We start from the raw sequence: 26,467 nt of genomic DNA, 5'->3' as shown, positions 1-26,467 counted from the left end.
AGAACTGCACACAGTACTCCAGCTGTGGCCTCACCAGCGTTTTGTACAGCTCCATCATAACCTCCCTGCTCTTATATTCTATGCCTCGGCTAATGAAGGCAAGTATCCCATATGCCTTTTTAACCACCTTATCTACCTGCTCCGCTGCCTTCAGGGATCTATGTACATGTACACCAAGGTCCCTCTGACCCTCTGTACTTCCTAGGGTCCTACCACTCATTGTGTATTCCCTTGCCTTATTTGTCCGTCCAAAATGCACCACCTCGCACTTTTCAGGGTTAAATTCCATTTGCCACTTTTCCGCCCATCTGACCAACCCGTTTATATCGTCCTGTAGCCGGAGGCTTTCCTCCTCGCAATTTACCACCCCACCAATTTTCGTGTCATCTGCGAACTTACTGATCATACCTTTTACATTTTCATCCAAATCATTTATGTAGATCACAAACAATAAGGGACCCAGCACCGATCCCTGAGGTACCCCACTGGACACAGGCTTCCAGTCACAAAAGCAACCTTCGACCATCACCCTCTGCCTCCTGCCACTCAGCCAGTTTAGGATCCAACGCGCCAAGGCACCCTGGATCCCATGGGCTCTTACCTTCTTGACCAGTCTCCTATGCGGGACTTTGTCAAAAGCTTTACTGAAGTCCATGTAAACCACATCCACAGCATTTCCCTCATCCACCCCACTAGTCACCCCCTCGAAAAATTCGATCAGATTTGTTAGACATGATTTACCCTTGACAAAGCCATGCTGACTATCCCCGATTAATCCTTGCCTCTCCAAGTGGAGATTAATTTTGTCCCTCAGAATCTTTTCCAATAATTTCCCCACCACAGATGTTAGACTCACTGGCCTGTAATTCCCTGGTTTATCCCTGCTACCCTTCTTGAATAATGGTACTACGTTAGCTGTTCTCCAGTCCTCTGGTACATCCCCTGTGGCCAGAGAGGTTCTGAAAATTAGTGTCAGAGCCCCTGCAATCTCCTCCCTTGCCTCCCACAGCAGCCTGGGATACATCTCGTCCGGGCCTGGGGATTTATCCACTTTTTGGCCCGCTAAAACCGCTAGCACCTCCTCCCTCTCGATGCTAATATGTTCAAGTATGTCACAGTCCCCTTGCCCGATTTCTATGTCTGCATCGTCTTTCTCCATAGTGAACACAGATGCAAAAAATTCATTTAAAACCCCGCCTACATCCTCTGGCTCTACACACAGATTGCCACTTTGGTCCCTAATGGGCCCTACCCTTTCCCTGGTTATCACAATTTTTTTGAATGATTAAATTATTTTATTCCCTGATCTTTGTTCTCCTCCACCAGGGAATCCTATCAACTCTTTATTTGTGGGACCAGCTGTAACTCCACAAAAAGGATTTTTGGATCAGTTAACCAATAACCCAGGATTACGCTTGTACAAGTATGACACAAATGACTACAGCTTGCTGGTAAGTGTCTGTTGCATACAATAACTTGGACATCAGAGGGGTAGGGTTTCCGCTTTGGGCACAATCAGGAAATTGTGCCTAAAATGCAGTTGAAATTGCGCTAGTTAGATTAGGCTTCAAGTTTCTGCTAAAATTAATTTGCATAAATACAAATGTAAAATTTTCCATGAACCAGCGCAATTGGGCAGCGTAATAGAACGTAATTGTTTCTTTTTTCTCTTTCCATTAAAGTATTCCTTGATGTATTTAAGAGTGGTAACCTGGTGCAGTGTTATTAATACAGCTGAAAATGGGTTTAATCAGCAAAAATAAGCATTATTAATAAGGGGGGGTCTCCAGCCCTCCACCTGTGAGTAACCTGATTTAAAATCTCTGAAAATGGCACATACAACGATTAAATGGTTCAGCATAGTTTGTATCGGTCCACACTAGTCAGTTTCTTGGTAAATTAAATATTTTTTGATATGAATTTTTTTTTAAGACATGCCTGTGTGCCTAAGAAAATGAGCGCAATTTGAAGAGCCTTCCTGAACCAGCGTAGTTGGCGGAATCTCACACTTTTGACCTGGGGGCGTGGCCAGTTTTCTGTGTGGGGCCTGAATCTTGAACCAGTGTAAGAGATCGCAGAAAACACGAGCGTAAATGGTTTTGGCTGTAACTCACTCACATTTAAAATTCTCAGAACGTATGCACTGGTTTGGTCGATTCCAGCCGGATTGCGCTGATATAACAAGCGGAAACTCGACCCCTGGTGGTTAAGCATGGTAGCTAGATGTGATTGCTCTACGTGATTGCTCTACACTTAAAGAACAAGTGTCTTCACAGGTCATAGTGAATCAATCAATCAGCTCCATTATGGACTAGTGTATGATGCTGTTGGATTCTACTTTTTATATATTGAGGCCCCTTTTCTGAAATCAGAAGTATTTGCAACCTCCTCCCTTTTTCCCATAACTATATTAGTTCCATGATTGAATATATGCCAAAAGGTTACAGCTACTTATCGAGGCACTGTTGCAATTTTGAGTCTGCTATAGATAACCTTCTCTGGTTCAGTGGCATCAGTTGATCCAGTAAGTGACCTGAGCATCTTCCTTTTATGGTAGTTGACTCACACTGCACCATGTCTGTTTGGTTGATGGCATAATCAAGGGATGTAGCAAAAGCAACCCCTTGCGTTCTGGCTGTGTAGTCATGTTTCTTGTACAAATGCTTCTTCAATCTCACTGGAGGCAGACCAAGTAAATACTTGAAGTGAGGTTTGCCACAATTCATTTAGCTGCTTTATTTCACCTGAGTGAACATAACCGTGCAAAAGGTATAATCAATTTCACTTAGTTCAATGAGTACAACATATCTTCATGTAATGATACAAAATAAAGACTATGCCATACATCCCCATATCAGTGGGCCATCTTACATGACTTAAACAATGGCCCGGAATTTGCGGTCAGTGGTGTAGCAAAGGCGTTTGCCGCTGGCCCCGAAATAAGCTTCGCACAAGAATCATGCGATCCCTGTGCTGAAAACTTTGGGTTTTCCGACATTCAATTCAAATCAACAAAGTATAGTGGGGATCCCCTTGTGCGAACTGTTGTGACATCAACAAGCTGTCTGAGCAGCCAATCAAAATGCAGAACTCGCACCAACAGTGAACAAGGAAGTGAGTAAGCTCTTAAAATTCTAACTTTTTTAAAAATGTTAGAACAAAACAAAATTTGGGGAAAAGGCAAACCTGAAATAAAGATGAACAAACTTTAAAAAAAAAAATGAAAATGGCCCAGAACTTCGGGTCTCCACGGGTGAGTACGCACGGGGTACTCGCCCGTAGGCCCAATGGAAGTGCCGGTTACCTGCATGCACTGCGCATGCGCGGGAAACCGGCACTTCTGTTCCCCTGAAAGAAGGGGTTCAGAGTTCGAATGTGTGCGCGGGAGAGGCTGCGCGTGTGCATCGAACTTAGGTTTTTTTTGCAGGTTTTCCCGGGAGGGTAAGTCTGCAGAAGTTACACATATAAAAAGCAGTTGTAAGGCTTGCTTTTTACAAGGTAAGTGGTGAATTAATTAAAATTAAAACAATTTTTCCACAGGTTTATTATTTTTAAATACTTAAAGAAAGATAAGTTTATTTTTAGCTCCATTAGAAAATTTATTTTTTTCAAAAATTTAAATTCTTGTTTAAAATAGTTATTTCATGTAATTTATAGTTTATTTAAAAAATGTGATTAAAAAAAATGTATTTGAAGATTTAGTGATGTTTTGGGGCCGTAGTATTTATAAGTTTTGACAGCTCTTCCTGTCAAACTTATGAATGGAGCATTCCCTGCTCCGATTGGTTCCCCATGGCCCACGTGATCCCAGGGGACGCATCGTACAAACTGCGCCCCTGGGATTCACAAGCACTGCGTGCCGGCAGCTGGAGCAGGCCCAGGATCGGAATTCCACGTGGGTCCACAGCTCAACGGCCGGCGTGCTAGGTAAGTGCAGGTCGGGGGCTTACACCCACGGGAAGCCCCCGACCCGAATTTCTGGGCCAATGTCTTTTAAAAAGTTTCTTAATTTTAATTTTTATTAAAATGGGCAAATTTCACACTGCACAAATTTAAAGTAAGCTTTTCAGGCCCTCAACCTTTGTTCCGTAGTCAATACGCTGTTAAAACCTCAGTTAGACCTAATCCCTTTGGTTGCACAGCGCAGCCTGTTTCGGAGCTGTGAATGACAGACCGCAACTTCAGGATTTCCGCATGTGCCAAATCCCGAAGCTGCGGTCAGTTTCAAAAGCGGAATGACAGCAAACACTGCCAGTTTGCCGTCATCCCGACTGCAAATTCCAGGCCATTATGTCTTCTAATTTCCTGCAGAATTTCTAAGTTTGAACTTGCCTAAAGCTTTTGCAGTTTTCTGTTTAAAAGCCTAATTGCCCTCTTGGTCTTTTTTTGTTTAAAAATGTCTTCCTTTTTTTTCAGCAAAATATTTTTTGCTGCTCAATTGCCAAGGTTATAGACTAAGATGTTTGTACAGGTTTACAGAAGCTGTACTAAATATTATTGAACAGAAACTTTATTGGTACTATTCAGTCCTAGAGTGTCAGCTTGGCACACTCCATAGCACTTTCACCTCTGAACCAGTAGGTTGCGGATTCAAACCCCAATATGGATTTGACTACGTAATCTAGGCTGATACAAAAGTACTGTATTGCTAAAGTTGCCAGCTTTTGGATAGAATATTACAGCAAAGTCCTATCTGCCTGCTCAGGTGGATGCAGACTCGTAGCCACACACTCAAGGATGCTTTATACAGACTCCATTTACAGGAAACTCTTTTTTTTTATCCGGCACCGACGGGACCGGCGTGGTGCCGGTTTATCAAAAAGTCCGGATTACAGAGAGTTATAGTTAAAAGGTACGAGAGCTCAGTGCACAGCAACAAATCCAGGCTTCCCTGTTGCTTAGCAACAGGTGCAAGAAGCCCGGCCACAGACCAAGCGTCCCTGTTGCTTAGCAACAAGTGTAGGAACCCCCGATTACACAGCCAAGAATCAAGAAACGGCCACTAATATGAAGAAAAACTTAACTGAACCTACTCCTGAATTTTGCCGGTTAACCGAGATTTCCGGTTGTTTGGGTGCCGGTAAATCGAGAGCTTCCTGTATTCCAGATCAGACAACGATTCTGTTTTGTAAGAAGGTCCTGTGAGGCTCTGAAGCTGAGGAAAATGAAGCTTAGCTGGCCTCTCCACCCAGCAAGTTTCCACACTACATTTGCTCCTCCTCGTGCATGCACTAAGATTCACCCTGTGCTACCTTCTCAACCTCACAATCTAAATTCTCTTGGATGGATATAGCTGTACTGGCACTTATAACAGAATGGTACTCGGACTTCAAGGGTTAAGTTACGAGGAGAGATTACACAAATTAGGGTTGTATTCCCTAGAATTTAGAAGGTTAAGGGTTGCTCTGATTGAAGTTTTCAAGATATTAAGAGGAACAGATAGGGTAGATGGAAAGAAACTATTTCTGCTGTTTGGGAATTCTAGGACTAGGTGGCATAGTCTAAAAATTAGAGCCAGACCTTTCAGAAGTGAAATTAGGAAACACAAAGGATGGTAGAAGTTTGGAACTCTCTTCCGCAAATGGCAATTGATGCTAGATCAATTGTTAATTTTAAATCTGAGATTGATAGCTTTCTGTTAACCAAAGGTATTATGGGATATGGGTCAAAGGTGGGTATATGGAGTTAGGTTGCAGATCAGCCATGATCTTATTGACTGATGGAGCAGGCTCGAGCGGCTGAATGCCTACTCCTGTTCCTATGTGTTGCATGTTGCTGTGAGATGCAGCTTGCCTCCTTGGCCTTTAGACTGCTGACTGGCTCTTAGATCAATTTTAAAAACAGAAATGGAACAGGTTTCAATGCTGACTACAAGAAAGCAATTCAAACCATGTTTACATGGCAATATGCTGTGTCACATGGTGGTCTGTATGAGTGTGCCCTGTGTGAGAGTGAGTAGGAGAAGATGATGTAACAAAAAGATTAGCCCATAGCTTGGGGGTGTCTTTGGGATTAATCCCTCTATTCCCTCTATACGCACAGTGCCAGTAATGTCTAGTGTAGCCTCTGAAAGCTGTCAGAGAAAGTTAGCCATCCACATTTGTTCATTACTGTTATAGGCTAACTTGTCTTGCAAGCAGGGAAGTAGTGTTAAGATGTTAGAAGTTTCAAGAGCGCATATAATGACCCTAAAGTGCCCATCCAAAACGTTATTGTTTGAATTATGTACTATGCAACAAGGTTGTATTAAAGGAATTTTGATGTGAAGCCCTATTAAGATGTCAGTCTTGTAAGTGTTTCAGTTCTAAATTGTAGCTTGAATGCATGCTTTGCTCTAATTTGGTCATGCATGGCGAGCATCAAACGAGCTCTAAGATTGCCTAAGTGCTTTATAATGAGTAGCAATAAATGTATAACAGAATTACAGGCAACACTTGGGCCATCTACCTAGAATATGGAATTGTTGAGTAGCCTTGCCTTGGCATATTTCTTAAGGTTTGCCACCTTCTGGTCCCTAGTGTACTTAACAGGTCACCTAACTGCACTACCTCTGCCTGCCCATTACAAGAAAATTGTCATGTGGGGGTGGTGGGACAGAGTAAGGGGAGGGGCATCTCTATGCTGTGAGTTCTTGCTAGTGTAACTCCCTCAGGAGCCAGCATATCTTTGGAGGACTGTATGGCCAATGATTTGAAATGCATCAGCATCCAGGTGGGCAAAAGTGAGCCCCATTGGTAGGGGCCAGGCCAACGACCCCCAAAGAAAAAGAGCATTTAAAAAAGAAAAAAATTCTGCTCGGCTCCCTTACACATGAGGCCAAGAGGGACATGGCAGGAGTCGGGGGGGGAGGTCGAGAAGGTGCACTCACATCGGTGCTTGTGTGCATCTGCCTTGTGCAAATTAGGTGTCCTCCCACTGGCCCTGCGAACTGCCACATCGCATCCCAAGAACTTTTAGGACCAGTAAGTCAGAAGACATGACATCTCTTAGTTGTTTCTGTCATCTTTGTGTTGCTTGTCTGTTTCTTTCCTCTTGAGTTTGTTTACACTTCCTTTTACTTCTCCATGCACATCTAACCTACAAACATACGAAATGCAGACCGGAAAAGACCAGCTGGTCCTTTAGGTCTGTCTCAAAATTCAGGACACAACTAAGCATCATGATTCCCAGATTAGTCAGGTATTCTCCTGGGAGAGGCAAAAAACAGATTTTAAACATATCTAGGCCAATTCATGGAATAAGATCTTTAACAATCTTCCGTTCTTGAAAGGCAATCAAAATAAGTTCCAGGAGATCAGTAACCATGAAGTATATAACAATGTCCCACCTACCTTTTGTATGTAGTGATATATGCTACAGCAAGAAACTCGTACAGCTCCTTTTTGAACTTTTGCAGCAAATCCACACTAGCCACACGAGCTGGTAACTTATTCCAATTGTCGGTATCCCTCTGTGTAAAGAAAAGCCTCCAGACATCTAACCTACTCCAATGCTTGCGTAACTTATAAGCATGACCCCTCGTTTTTCCCTAGTTCAAGTAGTCTGTCCGGATAGATGCAGTCTAGTCTAAACTACCTTTTCAAATTAAAAAAGAAACTTAAATATATACCAGGCAATACAATGGAAAAATATTCTTTTTCTTGCAGGATTTCTGGCAGTATTACTTGAACCTTACAGAAGCCAATGAGGAGAAAAGGCCTGACTGGAAGCTGGAATACATCATGACAGTAGCCTATGGCATAAAAGATATACAACCACAGAGTTTGTACAATTTAACAAATCAGTTCATAGTGTCACACAGTGAGGAATTCCAAATGTATTATAATCATTACTTAGTCAGTTATAATACCAGCGTGGAATGTGTTGGCCTTTGTAAGGCGAAACAGATATGTGCTATAAGATATTTAGATCACACTTCATACACTAACTGTATTCTAAGGGGGCTGTATCAAGGAAAACATTTGTATTGAGCCCTGAGAGGCCAATATTCTTTCTCCACTTCAATTTTTTTTTAAATGTTGATTCCTTTTATTTCCTGCCAGGCTATTTATTTTTTCTTCTTTTTAACTTCATTTCTCTCCCCTCCCCCACCCCCCTCATTTCTTTCTCTCTATTGTTCCCTTGTACTCTGCTGATTCTGTTTTGCTTTTAGTTTTCCATCGTTCTGCTTTCCTTCTTTCTGTTTTACTGCAACGCACTTTTTGCTGCTAGTGCAGGATGTTATGTTTTTAGAGCTTCAGCGGGTATTTCCCTATTCTGAGGGGTCAAAGACCACATAGAATGACACAGTACAGAAAGGCCATTCGGCCCATTGTGCCTATGCCGGTTCTTTGAAAGAGCTATCCAATTAGTCCCACTCCCCTGCTCTTTCCCCATAGCCCTGCCAATTTTTCCACTTCAAGTATTTATCCAATTCCCTTTTGAAAATTATTATTGAATCTGCTTTCACCACCCTTTCAGGTAGTGCACTCCAGATCATGACAACTTACTACGTAAATTATTTTTTCCTCATGTCGCCTCTGATTCTTTTGCTACTTGCGTTAAATCTGTGTTCTCTGGTTTCTGCCCCTGGAAATAGTGAGCCAGATTTTCCGAGGTACAAGGTATGGATGCACCCATTGGGGCCGCGCAGGTGCCAGGTTTAGGCATGCTCGTGACTGATCATCCACCTGCTCGGGAGAAGGGCATCCGCGGGCAGAGAGTTCCACTTTCCTGCACAACTTCCGCCCACTGAAAACCTTTAAAAATCTTACGCCTGGTAAAAGCATGTGTAAGGCCTGCTTTTACCAGCATAAGAGTTTAAAATAATAAATTTTCACTGATTTATAATTTTAAAATACTTTTTTTTTAAAAAGGATAGTTTATTTTTAGCCCCGTAAAAAAACATTAATTATTTTTTTCAAAAAATTAATTTTGTTTAAAATATTTAATTTAATGTCATTTTAATTAATTTTAAATGTCATTTAAAAAAATGTAATGTTTTACTGTGTTTTTAAGTGATCCTCCATTCATACTTTTGACAGATCTGTGCGTAGAGGCCTGTCAAAAGTGTGAAGCTGGATTCCCTTCTTTGATTGGTTCCCCATGGCCCATGTGATCCCAGGGACGCTTGCGAACCGCCTGGGCCTCTGCGCATTTCGTAGAGCCGAGGCCCAGGATCGGAAGTCTTGGGACCTACGGAGCCAGCAGGTAAGTTTGTAGATTTTTTCCGATCGGAGGCATCCACCCGCACGAAGCCTCCGATTGGAAATTCAGGCCCATTGTTTCCTTATTTACTCTATTAAAACCCTTCAACTATTTTGAACACCTCTGTCAAATCTCCCCTTAACCTTTTCTGCTCTAAGGAGAACAGCCCCAGTTTCTCCAGTCTCTCCACATAACTGAAGATTCTCATCTCTGGTACCATTCTAGTAAATCTCCTCTGCACTCTTTCTAAGGCCTTGACATCCTTCCTAAAGTGTGGTGCCAAGAATTGAACACAATACTCCAACTAGGGCCTAACCAGTGTTTTATGAAGGTTTAGCATAACTTCCTTGCTTTTATACTCTTATGCCTCTATTTATAAAGCCAAGGATCCTGTATGCCTTTTTAACAGCCTTCTCAGCATCTGCAAGGAAGCCTTCTTTCCTGACACTGCTGACAGTCATGTTATGCAGTTTCTACTTGCTTTGCAATCAAAATGTATTTGCATATGATTAATGCCTTGCCTCCTGAGTACATATGAAAGTCACTGAATATAGTCTATCCAGACAGCAAGCTTCATCTGCATATCAGACAGCGATGTGTATTCTCTTCAACAGAGAAAACTAGTCAGCAGAAACACTGACGGTTGAGAAATTCTCATCAAGCATGTCGGAATTATATTTAAATTGACCAGCCACATCTCATTAATAGGTCTTTAAAATAAATAGTCCCAAAATGTAATTTGGGGGGAGGGGAATGAAAGTAGGGTGCTGTAAAATTTATGGTCTCTACTTTGCCCTATTCTCATACTACTTCTTAGTGCCAGCTCAGAGACTGGAGTGTGTTATGTGGGTAACAGCTTATGTTTATAGTGAGCCGTTTTGGACAGAGGTGACCCTCCTTTCAGGGCCGCTGAATCTTGGATGGACCCATGGCAGTGTGCGTTTCTGGGCTTGATTCTTCAGCAGCCTATGGCTGCATAATTACTCCCACTTGTGTTGTGAAGTCATCTGAGGGGACAATCCAAAGAGCTCTCCTAGTGTTGCTGTCATGCAGAATCACAGGTTCCTCAGTGCACACTCCTGCTATCATACAGGATGCAAGGTGAGGATCACTAATCTCTGGGAGAGCAGACCTAATGGAATCACTCTGATCCTTAAACCTCTGAGAGGAAGCATGTCTGATATTCTCTAAGCTTTCTGAGATGATGCTATGGAGAGTTCCAGTATTCATCAATGTCTGTTTGGTCTCCTAAAGCTTGTGAGCCTTTAGTAAATGCTTCCGTGTTAGTGTTTTGGAGGCCTTTCTGCTATGGGGAATGGATACGGCTGTTCCTGCAGTTGCCAATTGATCCAGGGTGTATTGCCTCAATGAGCATCCCTCTCATGCTCCACAGAGGACAGAAATGAGTTAGCCATGACTGCAGCCATGTGCCACACATTGTGAGATAGAACACAGAGCCTCCATCTTTGTGTGATGTTTTGCAAGCATCCTTTTCTTCCTTGCAGGACACCTGAGATTATTGTCTGCATGCTCCAGAGTAGGGTCTGACTGTTCCTGGACTTCCAGTCAGGAACTTCAGTTTCCTCTTCTGCATCCTCTGGCTTTCTTTTGTTCTGTGCCTCTCAGTGACAATTCTTCATCCATTCTATCTAATTTACCCCAAGTGTCTCTTTGGGCTGGTGATTACTAGTGAGGGGTGAATGACAGAGGGAGGGGATTTCTTGTGGTGTTGCCTGTTGTTGAAGGTCGAGGTAACTTATCCTTTTTGCTTTCATGCAGTCTTTGACCTCTTGTTCCATTTGTGACGATTTCAAAAAATGAATCACATTAAAGTTATTGGTATCCATTTGCTTTTCTGCTCCATTTGGGGTCACAAGACAATAAAAGCAACGGATATGATGCATGTTAAGTTGGTTTTAATTGCAACACATTCATTTGCTGTGAATGAACCCACTGCGGCTACAGGGCCACCAACATCGCCACACGCAGCAGCTTCGAAGAGGAGCAGCGAAGTTATCCCTGATGTCCTGGCCAATATTTACCCCTCAAGCAACATCACTAAGAGGTAACAGATTATCTGGTCATTATCACATATCAACGGATCATCCTGCGCCATTTCCGCCACTTCCAGCGTGATCCCACCACCAAACACATCTTCCTCTCCTCTCTTTCTTTCCCCCCCCCCCGCCCTTTCAGCATTCTGAAGGAGCCGCGACCGCTCCCTCTAGTCCACTCCTCTATCACCCCCAGCACCCCTTCCCCTTTGCCCGGCACCTTCCCATGCAAGCGCAGGAGATGCAACACCTGCCCTTTTACCTCCTCCCTTCCCACCATCCAGGGCCCCAAACACTCCTTCCAGGTGAAACAGCAATTCACTTGTACTACTTACTATTTAGTATACTGTATTCGCTGCTCATGATGCGGTCTCCTCTACACTGGGGAGACCAAATGCAGATTGGGTGACCACTTTGAGGAACACCTCCGTTCAGTCCGTAAGGGTGATCCCGAGCTTCCGGTCGCCTGTCACTTTAATTCTCCGCTCCACTCCCACTCTGATCTCTCTGTCCTCGGCCTCTTGCATTGTTCCAATGAAGCTCAACGTAAGCTCGAGGAACAGCACCTCATCTTTCGATTAGGCGCTTTACAGCCTTCTGGACTATAAATTGGCCCCTGTATTTCTTGTTTCCTCACACGGTAGCTGTTAATGTTGCTGCCATCATCATTCACACACCATCTAGAGCCATCATTTGTTTCCTAACTTGTCCCATTACCTCTCCTTTTGCCTTGCACCATCATCCCTTTTGTCTGTCAATCACTCCTGCCTTCCATCCTATCACAGACCTTCCCTTTGTTCTTTCCTCCCCTCTTCCCTGTCCCTGCTTAAAAATCTCTCTCCCCGAACCTTTTCCTGTTCTGACAAAGGGTTCGACCCGAAACGTTGACTCTGTTTCTCCTCTCTTCGATGCTGCCTGACCTGCTGAGTGTTTCCAGTATTTTCTGTTGTTATTTGAGGTCCAAAGAGACTTGGGGGTCTAGGTACATAGATCATTAAAATGTCATGAACAGGTACAGAAAATAATCAAAAAGGCTAATGCTGGTCTTTATATCTAGAGGACTAGAATACAAGGGGGTAGAAGTTATGCTGCAGCTATACAAAGCCCTGGTTAGACCACACTTGGAGCACTGTGAGCAGTTCTGGGCACCACACCTTAGGAAGGCTATATTGGCTTGCAGCGAGAGCAGTGTAGGTTTACCAGAATGATGCCTGGGCTCCAGGGGTTAAATTACAAGGAGAGATTACACAAACTAGGGTTCTATTCGCTGGAATTTAGAAGGTTACAACAACAACAACTACTTGTATTTATATAGCGACTATAGGCTAAGAATGTTGATTTAATTAATATTCCTACCCAATCCCCCAGTGAACCCTGTTCCTCCTCCAGACCCCCACTTACCTGGAAATTGGAGCACTAACCTGAGTGTGCTCCTATGGCGGCTGCATCTACATTATGATGAGGTCTGAGGCCCAAAATCTGGGGCTCCTCCGACCTCAGCAGCAGAATTGTAGAGGTGTCAAACACAAGCAACAAGATGCTCGCCATCGGCTGTTAACGGTGTGCAGGCGAGGCACCTAGAAACGGACGCTCCCAAGTTTATCCCCCATTGTGTTTTACGTTGACTTTGAAAGCGGTTTTGCCAATAAATGTGTGGTGCTGTGTGCTGGCACGCCTTGCTGCTAAATGTTTACCAAAATAAAGCTGGAATGGGAAGGTCTAGTATTTCTGTATTTCCTTTTAATGAAAAAAAAACACCAGATGCTGGAAATCTGGAACTAAAACAGAAAATGCGGTAAACACTCAGCTCAGGCAGCAGCTGTGGCGAGAGAACAGACAAGTTAATACTTTACGTACGGATCCTTCGTCTAAACTGTGTTGTATCCATGTGTTAATGAAGACACGGAATGCAGGAGTTGGTTTACAGGTGTTTACTGGACAAAGTCTGGAGGTGAACTAACTGATACAAGACAATATACAGGCTTATATAGCCCGAGTGGCCATTACCGGCATTACAGTACACAGGGGGCTCTTAAAGGCACATACACTACAATTCCTCCCCTTTTAGCCAACCAGTACATAATATTTTAAGTAATCATTAATTACATGTTACAAGAACAATAATCTACACATTGCTGCAGTTAATCAATTATAAGTCAGTCTCTCTGGAGGATTCCTGACTCGGTCCGGATAACGCCTCGGTGGTGTAGTAGTTTTCAGTGGTGTAGTAGGTTCTTTTGGCAAGGTCGATTCGGCTGGAATGCCAGTGTCGGGTTCATCTGGTTCTAGCATCACCGGATCGGAGGTAGATACTATGGGTATCTCTGCTTCATCATCAGGTGTATAGAGTTGTGGCATAGGTTGTCCCTTTTCGGATGACTCTATGATCTGGTCAGCATAGCGCCTTATTATGCTTTCTCCAATGTCCACGGTATACATCGGCGGTCCTAGTCGTGTGCAAATAGTTCCAGGCTGCCATTTCTCGGTACGGTAGTCCCGGGCCAAAACTTGTTGACCTATCTGGAAGGTTCTAGTTGGCCTTTCATTCATGCCTTGAAATTGCCGGTTCTCCACGTCCCTTCTGATGTTTGGCTTGATCAAATCCAGCCGGCATCTTAGGCTTCTATTGAAGAACATCATGGCGGGAGTTTGGTTTGTAACCATATGTGTTGCATTCCTGTATGCAAACAAGAAGTTATCTACCTTATGCTGAAGTTTTATGTCTTCATTACCCATGGCCTTTATGGCCTTCTTGAAGGTCTGGACAAACCTTTCAGCCAATCCATTGGTGGCGGGATGGTATGGGGCGGACGTGTAGTGCTTAACCCCATTGTTTTTTAAGAACTTCCTGAATTCTTCAGACACAAATTGCGGTCCATTATCAGAACAGATCTGTTCAGGCAGCCCATTCCTGACAAATATGGTCCTTAATACTGTGATGGTTTTTTCCGTGGTGGTGGAGGACATCTTTATTACCTCCGGCCACTTGGAGTGTGCATCAACCGCGATTAAGAACATTGAGTCCATAAATGGACCAGCAAAGTCGATGTGTACCCTTTGCCATGGAGATGAGGGCCACTCCCATGGATGTAGAGGGGCTTGTGGTGGGGCGTTTTGGACCTTCTGGCATCCTAGACAGCCCTTGGTCATTTCTTCGATGTCTCCATCGATACCTGGCCACCACACAAACGCTCTGGCTAGGTTCTTCATTTTCACTCCACCCAGATGCCCCTCGTGAAGCTCCTTTAGCACTTTATCCTGGAGTTTGTGTGGAATCACCACTCTGGATCCACACATCAAGGTTCCTCGGCGCACTGACAGCTGTTCCCTTCTTTGCGAGACTGCTGGCAACAGTGGTTCACCATGTGCTGGCCATCCCTTCACCGTTAAATCATAGACTTGTGAGAGAGTCGGGTCATTTCTCGTTTCCTTTTCAATGGCAGAATTTGTTACTGATAGACATTCTACTATGGTAGAGTGGAACATTTCCACTCGGTCCACTGTAGGTGCCTCTTCTACCGTTGGCAACGGTAGACGCGATAAACCGTCAGCATTTCCATGCTGTTTTGATCCTTTGTATTCTATGTCATATCGGTGTGCCCCTAGGAAAAGGGACCACCTCTGTAGCCTTTGTGCTGTCATAATGGGAACGCCCTTTTTAGGGTTGAATATGGAGACGAGGGGTTGATGGTCAGTCAACCAGGTAAATTTTTGTCTGTGTAGGTAATGGTTGAATTTCTTCACTCCCCATACCAGGCTGAGTGCTTCCCTGTCGATCTGGGCATAGTTACGCTCAGCTGAGTTCAATGAGCGTGACGCAAAAGCTATCGGCCGTTCTGAGCCATCAGGGAATCTGTGATAATACCGCTCCTACGCCGTAAGGGGATGCATCACACGCCAGTCTGATTGGCAGTGATGGGTTGTAATTAGCCAAAACTTCCTTGGACGTGATCAAGCCTTTACATTTATGGAAGGCACGTTTACAGTCCTTGCTCCATTCCCAAATTACTCCCGTTTGTAGCAGTTCGTTAAGAGGGTGCAGAACAGTTGACAAGTTCGGTAAACATTTATGGTAGTAATTTATCAATCCCAGGAACGACCTTAATTGTGAGACATTTTCAGGTGCTGGTGCTTTTATGACCGCTTCAGTTTTCTCAGGGGACTTAGGCAACCCTTCTTCATTAATTATGTGGCCACAATATGATATTTGTTTCTGGAAAAATTCGCACTTGGGGCGGTTTGCTCGTAGGCCCCGTTCTCTCAGCCTAGTGAGCACCTTCTCCAAATTGGCAAGGTGTTCGTTGTCATTTTCTCCTGTTACAAGGATGTCGTCTAGGTAGCATTGAGTCCCAGGAATCCCTTGCAGGACTTGTTCCATAGCTCTTTGCCAGATAGCTGGAGCTGATGCTATTCCGAAAACCAGTCGATTGTACTGGTACAGGCCTTTGTGTGTGTTTATTGTGAGATACTTTTTAAGAGGCCTCCTCAACCTCCATCTGTAGATATGCCTGTGCCAAGTCAATTTTTGTGAAACGTTTCCCTCCGGATAGTGAGGCGAAAATATCTTCTATCCTCGGAAGAGGATACTGTACCGTGTGAAGGACTGGGTTTACAGTCACCTTGAAGTCCCCACAGATGCGAATTTTTCTCTGTTCTTCAGATTTAGCATTATTTAATGTTTTCTTCATGACCGGGATGATGGGTGTTGCCCACTCGCTCCAATCTATCTTGGATAACACGCCTGTCTTTTCCAAATTCTCCAGCTCTGCCTCGACTGCTGGACGAATTACATATGGCACCGGCCTTGCCTTAAAAAACTTGGGAATTGCCGCATCTTCCACCTTTATTGAGGCGGTGATGCCTTTCAAGGTTCCTAGTTCCTGTTGGAACACTTCTTTGGCGTTAGCCAAGATGTCTTTTAATCGTACAGGTATGATGTCATCATTTTTTTTCTTACTGGTCACCGTCAGTGCCTGAATGGAGTGCCAGTCCAAACGTATCTTCCTGATCCATTCACGTCCCAACAGCGGTGGACCACCATCTTGCAGAACGTATAAATACAACTTCTGTATTTCCTTGCCGTTGTATACAACAGGCACCTTTATTTTCCCTTTGGGGTATACTTTCTGCCCCGTATATGTTTTCAAGATAATGGATGTGTCTTTCAAAGGTATATGCGGAAATAGCCGCTTGTAATCCCGTCGACTTATGACGGTCAGAGCTGATCCTGTATCTAGCTCCATTTTAACTGGGGACCCCGCTATCGTGAGGGTAACCCAAATGGTCTGGTAATCTTCTTTGGCAATTACATTATGTAATTTGAGAGAGCTTAGTCTCTATGTTTCCGGAGTCGCTATCGCTCTTCTGGTCTTCGGAGCTACTGTCCGTCATCATTTGTACCTTTCTGTACTTTTCCTTATTGATTTTTTTTCTGTCAGTGGATTTTTTGTTTCCAGATCGGCATACACGTGTAATGTGTCCCATCTTTCCGCATTGCCTGCATGCTTTGTCCTTGAACCAGCAGTCCCTCTGGTCATGGGTGGATCTGCCGCAGCGATAACATCTCTCTCAACCCCGTGTCATTTCATGGGTGCCGAAGTCCTGTGGCTTTTGCTGTATCTCTGCAGCTCCTCTTGCTGCTGTTTCGTATGATACAACTACACTGAAAGCCTTGTCCAGTGTCAAATCTTTCTCAGAAAGTAGCCTTTTTTGTGTTCCTTCACTTAGGAGACCGCAGATGAATTTGTCTCGTAGAGAATCTGCCAGTCCTGCCCCGAATTGGCAGTGTAGGGTATCAACAATCTCCTTAAAATTCTTGTCCATCGGTTTGGCTGGAGTGATTAAGTTTCGTAACAGCCTGTATGTCCTTGCGCCCATTAGATTTAGAAGTACCAATGCCTTTTTATCATCCTTTATTTCATTCGCTGTGCAATATACTTCCACTCTTTCCACATATGTGGCCCAATCCTCTACATCACTATCGAAAGTAGTAATGTTGCCAGTCTTAGGCATCCTAAAAAAAATGGCGCCTCCCGCGCTTTCCCGCCGCTGTTGCTGCTGACAACGCTGTTCTCCGCGGTTTTTATTTATACAAATATTTTTAATAGTCGGAGACTTGTTCCCGCCGGACTCTCTGGGACTTTCCCCGCCCTCTGCGTGGTCCGAACGCCGACCTGCTTTGCAGAGCTGGACGTCTCCCGAGTGCTCCACCCTTCGTATTTGTTTGGCTGCGCCTTCACTGCTTGACCCCGCTGTAGAGCCAGCCGATCGAGCCCCAGCCCGCCACCCAGGAAGGATTATTGCAGTACCTGCCACCAGCCTGGCTAGCTGGTGAAACCAGTTTTTTTTCTTTTTTTTTCTTCTTCCTTCGTCTGAGGAATCGATCTCCTTGAGGTGCTGCCGAATTGCAGGTAAGTCCGTTTCCAATTCATCGCCACTGTTGTATCCATGTGTTAATGAAGACACGGAATGCAGGAGTTGGTTTACAGGTGTTTACTGGACAAAGTCTGGAGGTGAACTAACTGATACAAGACAATATACAGGCTTATATAGCCCGAGTGGCCATTACCGGCATTACAGTACACAGGGGGCTCTTAAAGGCACATACACTACAAACTGGAAGAAGTTGGCCCGGATTTTGCAGTCAGCAGCGAACAAACGGCGCTCATCGTTCACTACGCTTACAGCTGCCCACAGACCTTTAGTGGGGTTTTGCACAGCAGCTTGCTGTAATTTGAGAGCCATTTCCGCGCAGCGCCCTCTACAGGGGATCTGGGACCTGTGTGAGCAAGGCGTGCAACAGCGTGTCTCTTCAACCAATCAAATTGAAGAATCCTTACTGGGATGCGCAGAATCTAAACCAGGAAGTGTAAGTTAGAATGTTTAATTCAATGTAAAATCAAGTACAGCAAGTGATATAAAGAGACGGAAAGAAAGATGGGATTAAGATAGAGAGAGAGATAAAAGAGACAAAAAGTAAAAACAAAATTAAAATAAAAAAGTCTCCAACAATAATTAAAATCTGAAAGAATGAGACTCCACACTACTAGAAGTAAATTTTCATGGCCAGAGGTTTTTTGACATTAATTAAGACTTCTCACACTGTTAAAAATTCACTTACGCTTGAATGGACATGTACAAACTTTTTCTAATGTGTTTAGTGGGTGTCTAGTAGGTAAGTACCACAGCTTCATGCCCTTCATGTGTTTTAATACTGAGTCACTCGGCGAGATACCGTCATAGCGAAGCTTGTGAAGGAGCAGGGCAAGTCGGACAGCAACTTCCAGATTTCTGTATTTAACTGCGCACGAGCGGTGCTCGAGGTTGCTGTCTGAATTACTCCCTAATAAAGGTGAGTGCTGATAGCCTCACTGTTATTCTTACCACAAAATCTGGGCCATTACCAATGAACAGCATTGAAAAAGGAATAGAACAAAGGGAGGGGGCAGGGGGAGTGAAAAACACACGGGAAAAGACAAAATATCCTATGATAGGGGGGCCTAATGAGCAAAGTAAAAGATGTACGAGACACAACATTGAATAGGGGAAAGAGGTGGGGGAGTGAAGCAGGTAGAAAGGGAGTTATGAAAAACTGGCAAAGTGGAGCAGGCTATAGTTACGGTCTGAAGTTATTAAAGTCAATATTAAGACCAGAGGACTGCAAAGTGCCTAGTAGATGGGCAAGGTGCTGTTCTTTGAGCTTGCAATGAGGTTTATTGGTACAGTGTTGGCAGCACGGTGGCATAGTGGTTAGCACTGTTGCCTCACAGCGCCAGGGACCCGGGTTCGAATCTGGCCTCGGGTGACTGTGTGGAGTTTGTACATTCTCCCCGTGTTTGCGTGGGTTTTCTCCGGGTGCTCCGGTTTCCTCCCACAGTCCAAAGATGTGTGGGTTAGGTTGATTGGCTATGCTAAATTGACCCTTAGTGTTAGGGGGATAGGGTGGGATATGTGTTGGTGTAGGGATTACGGGGATCGGGTGGGATATGTGTCGGTGCAGGCTCGATGGGCCGAAATGGCCTCTATCTGCACTGTGGGGTTTCTGTGATTCTGTGAGTGTTGAAGGCCAAAGACAGAAGTTATAGTGGAGCGGAGAATTGAAGTGGCAATTGACCGGGAGCTCATGTAGACAGAATGGAGGTGTTGGGCAAAGCTACACTTAATCTGCGTTTGGTCTCCCCAATGTAGTGAATAAAGTATTAAAAAAAAAATTTTTATTCATTGATGGGATGTGGGCGTCACTGGCTAGGCCTGCATTTAGTGCCCATCCCTAATTGCCCTTGAGAAGATGGTGGTGAGCCGCCTTCTTGAACCGCTGCAGTCCATATGGTGTAGGTACACCCACAATGCTGTTAGGAAGGGAGTTCCAGGATTTTGGCCCAGCGACAGTGAAGGAACGGCGATACAGGTCCAAGTCAGGATGGTGTGTGGCTTGGAGGGGAACTTGTAGGTGGTGATGTTCCCATGCGTCTGCTGCCCTTGTCCTTCTAAGTGGTAGAGGTCGCGGGTTTGGAAGGTGCTGTTGAAGGAGCTTTGGCGAGTTGCTGCAGTGCATCTTGTAGATGGTACACACTACAGCCACAGTGCGCCGGTGATGGAGGGAGTGAATGTTGAAGGTGGTGGATGGAGTGACAATCAAGCGGGCTGCTTTATCCTGAATGGTGTCGAGCTTCTTGAGTGTTGTTGGAGCTGCACTCATCCAGGCAAGTGGAGAGTATTCCATCACACTCCTGACTTGTGCCTTGTAGATGGTGGAAAGGCTTTGGGGAGTCAGGAGGTAAGACACTTGCCGCAGAATTCCCAGCCTCTGGCCTGCTCTTGTAGCCACAGTATTTATATGGCTGGTCCAGTTCAGTTTCTGATCAATGGTAACCCCCAGGATGTTGATAGTGGGGGATTCAGCGATGGTAATGCCATTGAATGTCAAGGGGAGATGGTTAGAGTCTCGCTTGTTGGAGATGGTCATTGCCTGGCACTTGTGTGGTGCGAATGTTACTTGCCACTTGTCAGCCCAAGTCTGAATGTTGTCCAGGTCTTGCTGCATATGGACACGGACTGCGTCAGTATCTGATGAGTCTCGAATGGTGCTGAACAGTGTGCAATCATCAGCGAACATCCCCACTCCTGACCTTATGATGGAGGGAAGGTCATTGATGAAACAGCTGAAGATGGTTGGGCCTAGGACACTGCCCTGAGGAACTTCTGCAGTGATGTCATGTGATTGAGATGAATGACCTCCAACAACCACAGCCAACTTCCTTTGTGCTAGGTATGATTCCAACCAATGGAGAGTTTTCCCCTTGATTCCCATTGACTTCAGTTTTGCTAGGGCTCCTTGATGCCACACTCGATCAAATGCTGCCTTGATATCAAGGGCAGTCACCCTCACCTCTTGAGTTCAGCTCTTTTGTCCATGTTTGGACCAAGGCTGTAATGAGGTCAGGAGCTGAGTGGCCCTGGCGGAACCCAAACTGTGCGTCAGTTAGCAGGTTATTGCTGAGTAAGTGCCGCTTGATAGCACTGTCGACGACACCTTCCATCACTTTGCTAAGTTAGAAGTAGTACATACAAATTGCTTTCTGGAAAAAGTGTGCGGGACCCCGGACAGTGGTATGGGTAGGTGTTGCATCACCACCTCTTTCATTTATTCTCACATTTTATATGTCTGATATTTGTCTTTGATTTCTGTCATTATGTCTCCTATTTTCTCATGCTAATATTACTGCCATTTAACTATTGCCTGTTTTCCACTTTACAGGTTATTCTATGTTGCCTTGTGCGTGTGCATTTCCCTCCCCCTCACTTTGTTCCTTTTAAATGTTGTTCATCAGTAATATCTTCCAGTTTTAACAAAGGGACACTGTACACCCAAAATGTTGACTTGTTCTCTCCACAGATGCTGCCTGATCAGCAGTCTTTCCAGCATTTTTTTTTCTTTTACTATTAACCTTCACAGTAAGTTGTGGCTTAACAGAAACCTTTAAGTTGGCAGCAACAACTTGCATTTATTTAGCATTTTAATGTAGAAAAACCTCCCAAGGCGCTTCACAGGACATTTTTGCCGAAGAAGGAGATATGAGAACAGGTGACTAAAAAGCTTTGTCAGATCAGTTTTAAGGAGAGTATTAAAGGAGGAGAGAGGCGGAGAGACATATATACATAGAGTTACATTGAGTACAGCACAGAAACAGGCCATTTGGCCCAATTGGTCTATACTGGCGTTTATGCTCCATACGAGCCCCCTCTTCATCTAACCCTATCAGCATGTCCTTCTATTCCTTTCTCCTTCATGTGTTTCTCCAGCTTCCCCTTAAATGCATCTATGTTATTCACCTCAACTACTCCTTGTGGTAGTTTGAGACAGACAGAATTAAGGAGGAAATTCCAGATCTTATGTCCTAGACTGTTGAAGGCACGGCCACCAATGATGGGGTGAAGGGAGTGGAGAATGAACAAGAGTGGGAGGAATGCAAGATTTTTGGAGGGTCGTAGGGCTGGAGGAGTTTAGAGATGGGGAGGATACTGAAAAATATGAGGGTGTGGCCAAGGAGGGATTTGAACACGAGGATGAAGACTTTAAAGTTGAGCCATTGGTGAACTGGGAACCCAAGTAGATCAGCGAGCACAGGGGTGATGGGTGAGTGGGACTTGGTGCAGGTTAGAATACAGGCAGCAGGGTCGGAGACGGGTAATGTTAGAGGTGGAAGTAGGTGGTCTTTGATGGAGAGGATATGGGGTCAGAATTTCAGCTCGGGGTCAAATAGAATGCTGAGGTTGCAAACAATCTGGTTCAACCTGAGACAGTGGCCAGAGAGGGGGATGAAATTGGTGGTGAGGGAAGGGAGTATGTGGCAGGAGCCAAAGGTGATTGTTGTGGTCTTCCCAATGTTTAATTGGAGGAAATTGCAGCTCATCCAACACTGGATGTTGGATGTGCAGTCTGACAATGCAGAAGCAGTGGAGGGGTCGAGAGAGGTTGTAGTGAGGACATACTTGTAGAACCTGATGTCATGTTTTCAAATTATGCCGGCAAGAGGTAGCATGTAGATGAGAAATAGAAGGAGGCCAAGGTTAGATGCTTGAGGCACTCCAGAGATAATGGAGCAGGGTGAGAAGAGAAGCTATTGCAGGAGATTCTCTGGCTACAACTGGATAGATATAGGTGGAACCAGGCAAGGGCAGTCCCACTTAGCTAGATACGGAGGCATTGGAAGATGATGGTGTGATTAACTGTCAAAGGTTGCTGCAAAGTCAAGAAGGATGAGGAGGGATTGTTCCCTATGGTCACAGTCAGAGGATGTCATTTCTGATTCTGATTTGGGCCATTTTAGTGCTGTGGTAGGGGCAGAAATTTGATTGGAAAGTTTCAAACATGAAGTTGCGGGAAAGATGGGCACAGGGTTGGGAGGCAACAACACATTCAAGAACTTTGAATAGGAAAGGGAGTTTGGAGAGGGGGCGGGCGTTTGCAAGGACAGTGCACAAGTCACCTGCATAAAGCAGCTGTGGACTGCAGGCTGACTGATGTTGCTGGTAACTACTGTAGCAGTCTGGAAAGAGCGGAGGTAATAAAATTCAGGGCTGAAGTGACCTTGATGGCCACTGGAATTTGGCTGGAGCTCCACTTGAAGCACGTGGCGAAACTCTTGTTGCCACCTCCATGGTTAATCTAACCCTCAGCAAGTGCTGTTCGTCAGAACAATTAGGCAACTTTTCTATTGCCACCTCAATTGTTACTTAACACTGATCTACAGCCTTTTAAGAGCTGCGCCCCCCCCCCGCCAAATGTTGTGATTCTCCAGCTGTGTGTGCTGCAGGCCAAGCACTTTAGGCAAGCTTTTCCTGTTCATGTAGCTATTCAATATTCCACATGGCCTGCCCCAGCACTATATGGGTGCGTCAACAGAGGCATACACACCCTCATATTTTTCAATATCCCAGCATAAAGGCTCTTGTTTCATTACCTTTTAATCTTTACTCACCTCCTTACCTCCAATCCGATCAGTCAGCACATCACCTAATATTTCAACAACAACAACTTGTATTTATACAGCACCTTTAATGTAGTAAAACATCCCAAGACGCTTCACGGGAGTATTATAAGACAAAAATTTGACACCGAGCCACATAAGGAGAAATTAGGGCAGATGACCAAAAGCTTGGTCAAAGAGGTAGGTTTTAAGGAGCGTCTTAAAGGAGGAAAGAGAGGTAGAGGCGGGGAGTTTTAGGCAGGGAATTCCAGAGCTTAGGGCCGAGGCAACAGAAGGCCCGGCCACCAGTGGTTGAGCGATTTCAGATTAAAGATGAAAGGAGAAAACAATACAGAAAAACATTGATTTTTTTACTGGCATTATTTACCTACACCACAATGCAGGAAGACACACAAACATTCCAGCCTTTGCTCTATCTTGTACAAAACATGGAGATTAGCATGTTGTCCTGATAAACCTACATACAAACGAAACAAAACACAGAATATAGCATGCTATCCTAGTCAACTCCAATTAAAAATAGAAATCGAATAGTGTCCTGGTAAAGTTGAATAAAAATTAAACAAAATAGGGAGAACAGCATCTCTCTTAGAAAACTTGGCTAAAATGGAACTACTGTAATGTTAAAAGTTATGTTTTAGTGAGGGTTTCATCATTGTTGTGTCTACATGGCTGACTGAGAATTGCAACACATTTTTTGTCTGTGAGAATCCCATATCTTTCAAGTTGTTTCCACTTTTTCTATTCTGTTACTTTCTACTGCCCTTTTTCAGTAAAATGGACTGGATAAAATACTTGTGATTTAAAAAAAAAAAGTCAATCATATTTGGGCCAAAAATACTCAGCACATTTAGTGGTCCTAGGATGCAAATCAGGCACAAGAGCACCAGCAGAGTCGGGAATTTAGGTGGGATCCAGCAACACTAGGTTGCTGCTCAGAATATCATTTGCGGATGAGTTTCTGATGAGACCGGAGGCAGTAGAACTTCAATTCACCATAGACATGACCTGTAATATCAGAAGGGGCAGTGTCAAGGGGAGAAACTTACCATGCCAGGGATTTACCCGCTCCAGCCTGCCTACCGTACAGCCACCTGGACGTCAGGATGAACCTGATCTGGGTGATGGCCTGGTAGACCCCAGAAATACTGCTACCTGGAATGGCCGTCTGTCAAGGGGGCTGAACTGCCTTGCCAGCGGCCCCCCCATACGTTAATCCGTCGACCCATTTCCGAACCCAAGATAATGTTGGCATCCGCTGGCAGTATTCAAATCCCATTGTATCTTTAATACTCCGGCTGGGTCAGGAGCAAAGGCAAGCGGCCTTAGTGATGGCTAAGGGCCCATCGCCTCACAGATCCCTGGTCATGTGCAAGAGGTGGCCGGCAGCTAGAGCATAGCTGAAGAAGAGTTGAAGAAGGACTGAGATCTCACATTATCCCCTTTTAGCTAGGCCCTTCAGAGAGCCACAAGAGAGACAGGTAGGGGACAGCAGCAGCCATCCAGCCAAGGGAGACCCTGAAATGCTGGCAATGGTGGCAGGCCCATCTCGCGACCCAGCAGAAACAGAGCATTCACCATAGACAATTTATGGGAATCCCTTGGTGGACCAGCAGCGTGCCACGCACTTGCTCCTCCCACAGAGGTGCATTCAGAAAGAGCTTTTTTTTTTAACAGAAACATCAAAGAATCTGACCCAACCGCATCCTCTTTACTATTTGACAAATAAAGACCAATCGAGAAGTGGGTGCAAAAGCTATATTCCTGGAGTAAGGTCTAACCATGAGATAGAAACTCAGGAAGCCTCATGTTAAAAGGTTAAAGGGGGAAAAGTTGGGTTGGTTTATGCCTCTCGTTAGTGCTCCCCCCCCCCCCCAAGCGCCTGGGCCCGGCGCTGCAAATGCCTCCTGCAAAATTCAGCGGGAGGTGAGCGGCGGTGGTAGCCGGTAGCACCCCGCACCGCTGTGCTGCCAGCAATGACATCATCGCTATGCGCAGTGTCCCGCTTGCGCCCCGGCCGCAAACTTCCCTTGCACACCCTGATCGACAGGGCCAGGGAACGTTTTTGCAGCGCTGGCGGTGCTACTTAAAGGGCAGGTGTCAGGTGGCCATTTTGGCCAACTGCCAGCACCTGCCCCCTTTCACTTATTATGCAGGGTGCCAGCTGCCATTGCTCAGCCCGGCACTCCTCTTGCGTGCCGGGCTGTTTTCACGGTACCCCGCTCCCCAGTGGTCTAGCAGGGCCCCAGTGCGTGCAGCGCTAGGCCCCTCCCCTTTAATCAGCGGACAAGGCCTGCAATGACGTAGCGCACCAAACAGGAGGTGGAGTGCTTTCCAGTACCTCCTGCATTGGGCGCTACTACTGAATTTACGGTGGAGGAGCACTAACATCAGCACCCCGGTGACGTCAGCACCCCGGTGATGTTAGCACCCCAAAATGGGCGCCACCCAATTTATCCCCCAAAGTTTCTTGGTACAACGATGTATGAATAATTATTAGTTTCAGGAAGTGAAAAGACTCTGTGTTGCATTGTAATTATATTACAGGATTGACAATGTGTGTGAATGAAAAAATAATGCAAGAACCACTTAATTGTAAATGAGAGTAAATATTACATTTTTTTTTTAATTCGTTCATGGGATGTGGGTGTCGCTGGCAAAGCTAGCATTTATTGCCCATCCCTAGTTGCCCTTGAGAAGGTGGTGGTGAGCTGGCTTTTTGAACCGCTGCAGTCCATGTGGTGAAGGTACTCCCATAGTGCTGTTAGGGAGGGAGTTCCAGGATTTTGACCCAGTGACGATGAAGCAACGGCGATATATTTCCAAGTCAGGATGGTGTGTGACTTGGAGGGGAACTTGGAGGTGGTGATGTTCCCATGTGCCTGCTGCCCTTGGCCTTCTAGGTGGTAAAGGTTGGAGGTTTGGGAGGTGCTTGTGATGAAATATGTCATTCATCAGACTCTGTAGTTAACTGTATATATTGTATTGCCTGCTCCGGTGTTTGTACCTTGTATTGTGTATAGGGCACCGCCCCCTTTGTGTGTCGGCTCCGCCCATACCTGGCCCTACTTAAGACAAGTCCAGGCTTGTCCTGCAGTAGAACAGCAGCACGCCAGGTGACGCTAGGTGCAGCCACCGGCATCCTTTCTTTGCTAATAAAAGCCTTTGTTTTATTCTGCTAACTTCGAGTCTTGAAGTTATTGAGGCACGTCAGTGCTGTTGAAGAAGCCTTGGTGA

General features: G+C 45.0%; 1 protein-coding gene across 3 annotated transcripts in view; it reads left to right on the top strand.

Moving 5' to 3' along the window:
• smpdl3a (sphingomyelin phosphodiesterase acid like 3A) overlaps positions 1 to 26,467 on the top strand; it is an 83,942-nt gene that overhangs the window by 55,580 nt on the left and 1,895 nt on the right. For 2 of the 3 annotated variants that reach the window (XM_085997276.1, XM_085997279.1), the window contains exons 7-8: positions 1,327 to 1,451; positions 7,647 to 12,960. In XM_085997276.1, the coding sequence (XP_085853402.1) occupies positions 1,327 to 1,451; positions 7,647 to 7,970 (449 nt within the window). In that variant the 3' untranslated portion in view covers positions 7,971 to 12,960. Of the gene's footprint in view, positions 1 to 1,326; positions 1,452 to 7,646; positions 12,961 to 26,467 lie in introns of those variants that run through there. The other variant, XM_085997277.1, reaches the window with a different exon arrangement.

This window comes from Somniosus microcephalus, chromosome 9 (assembly GCF_052327205.1).
Source record: "Somniosus microcephalus isolate GS21.2 chromosome 9, FLI_Smic_1.0, whole genome shotgun sequence".
Taxonomy (NCBI): Eukaryota; Metazoa; Chordata; class Chondrichthyes; order Squaliformes; family Somniosidae; genus Somniosus; species Somniosus microcephalus.
Note: the sequence above shows the minus strand (reverse complement) of the source record. Positions and strands in the feature narration are given on the sequence as shown.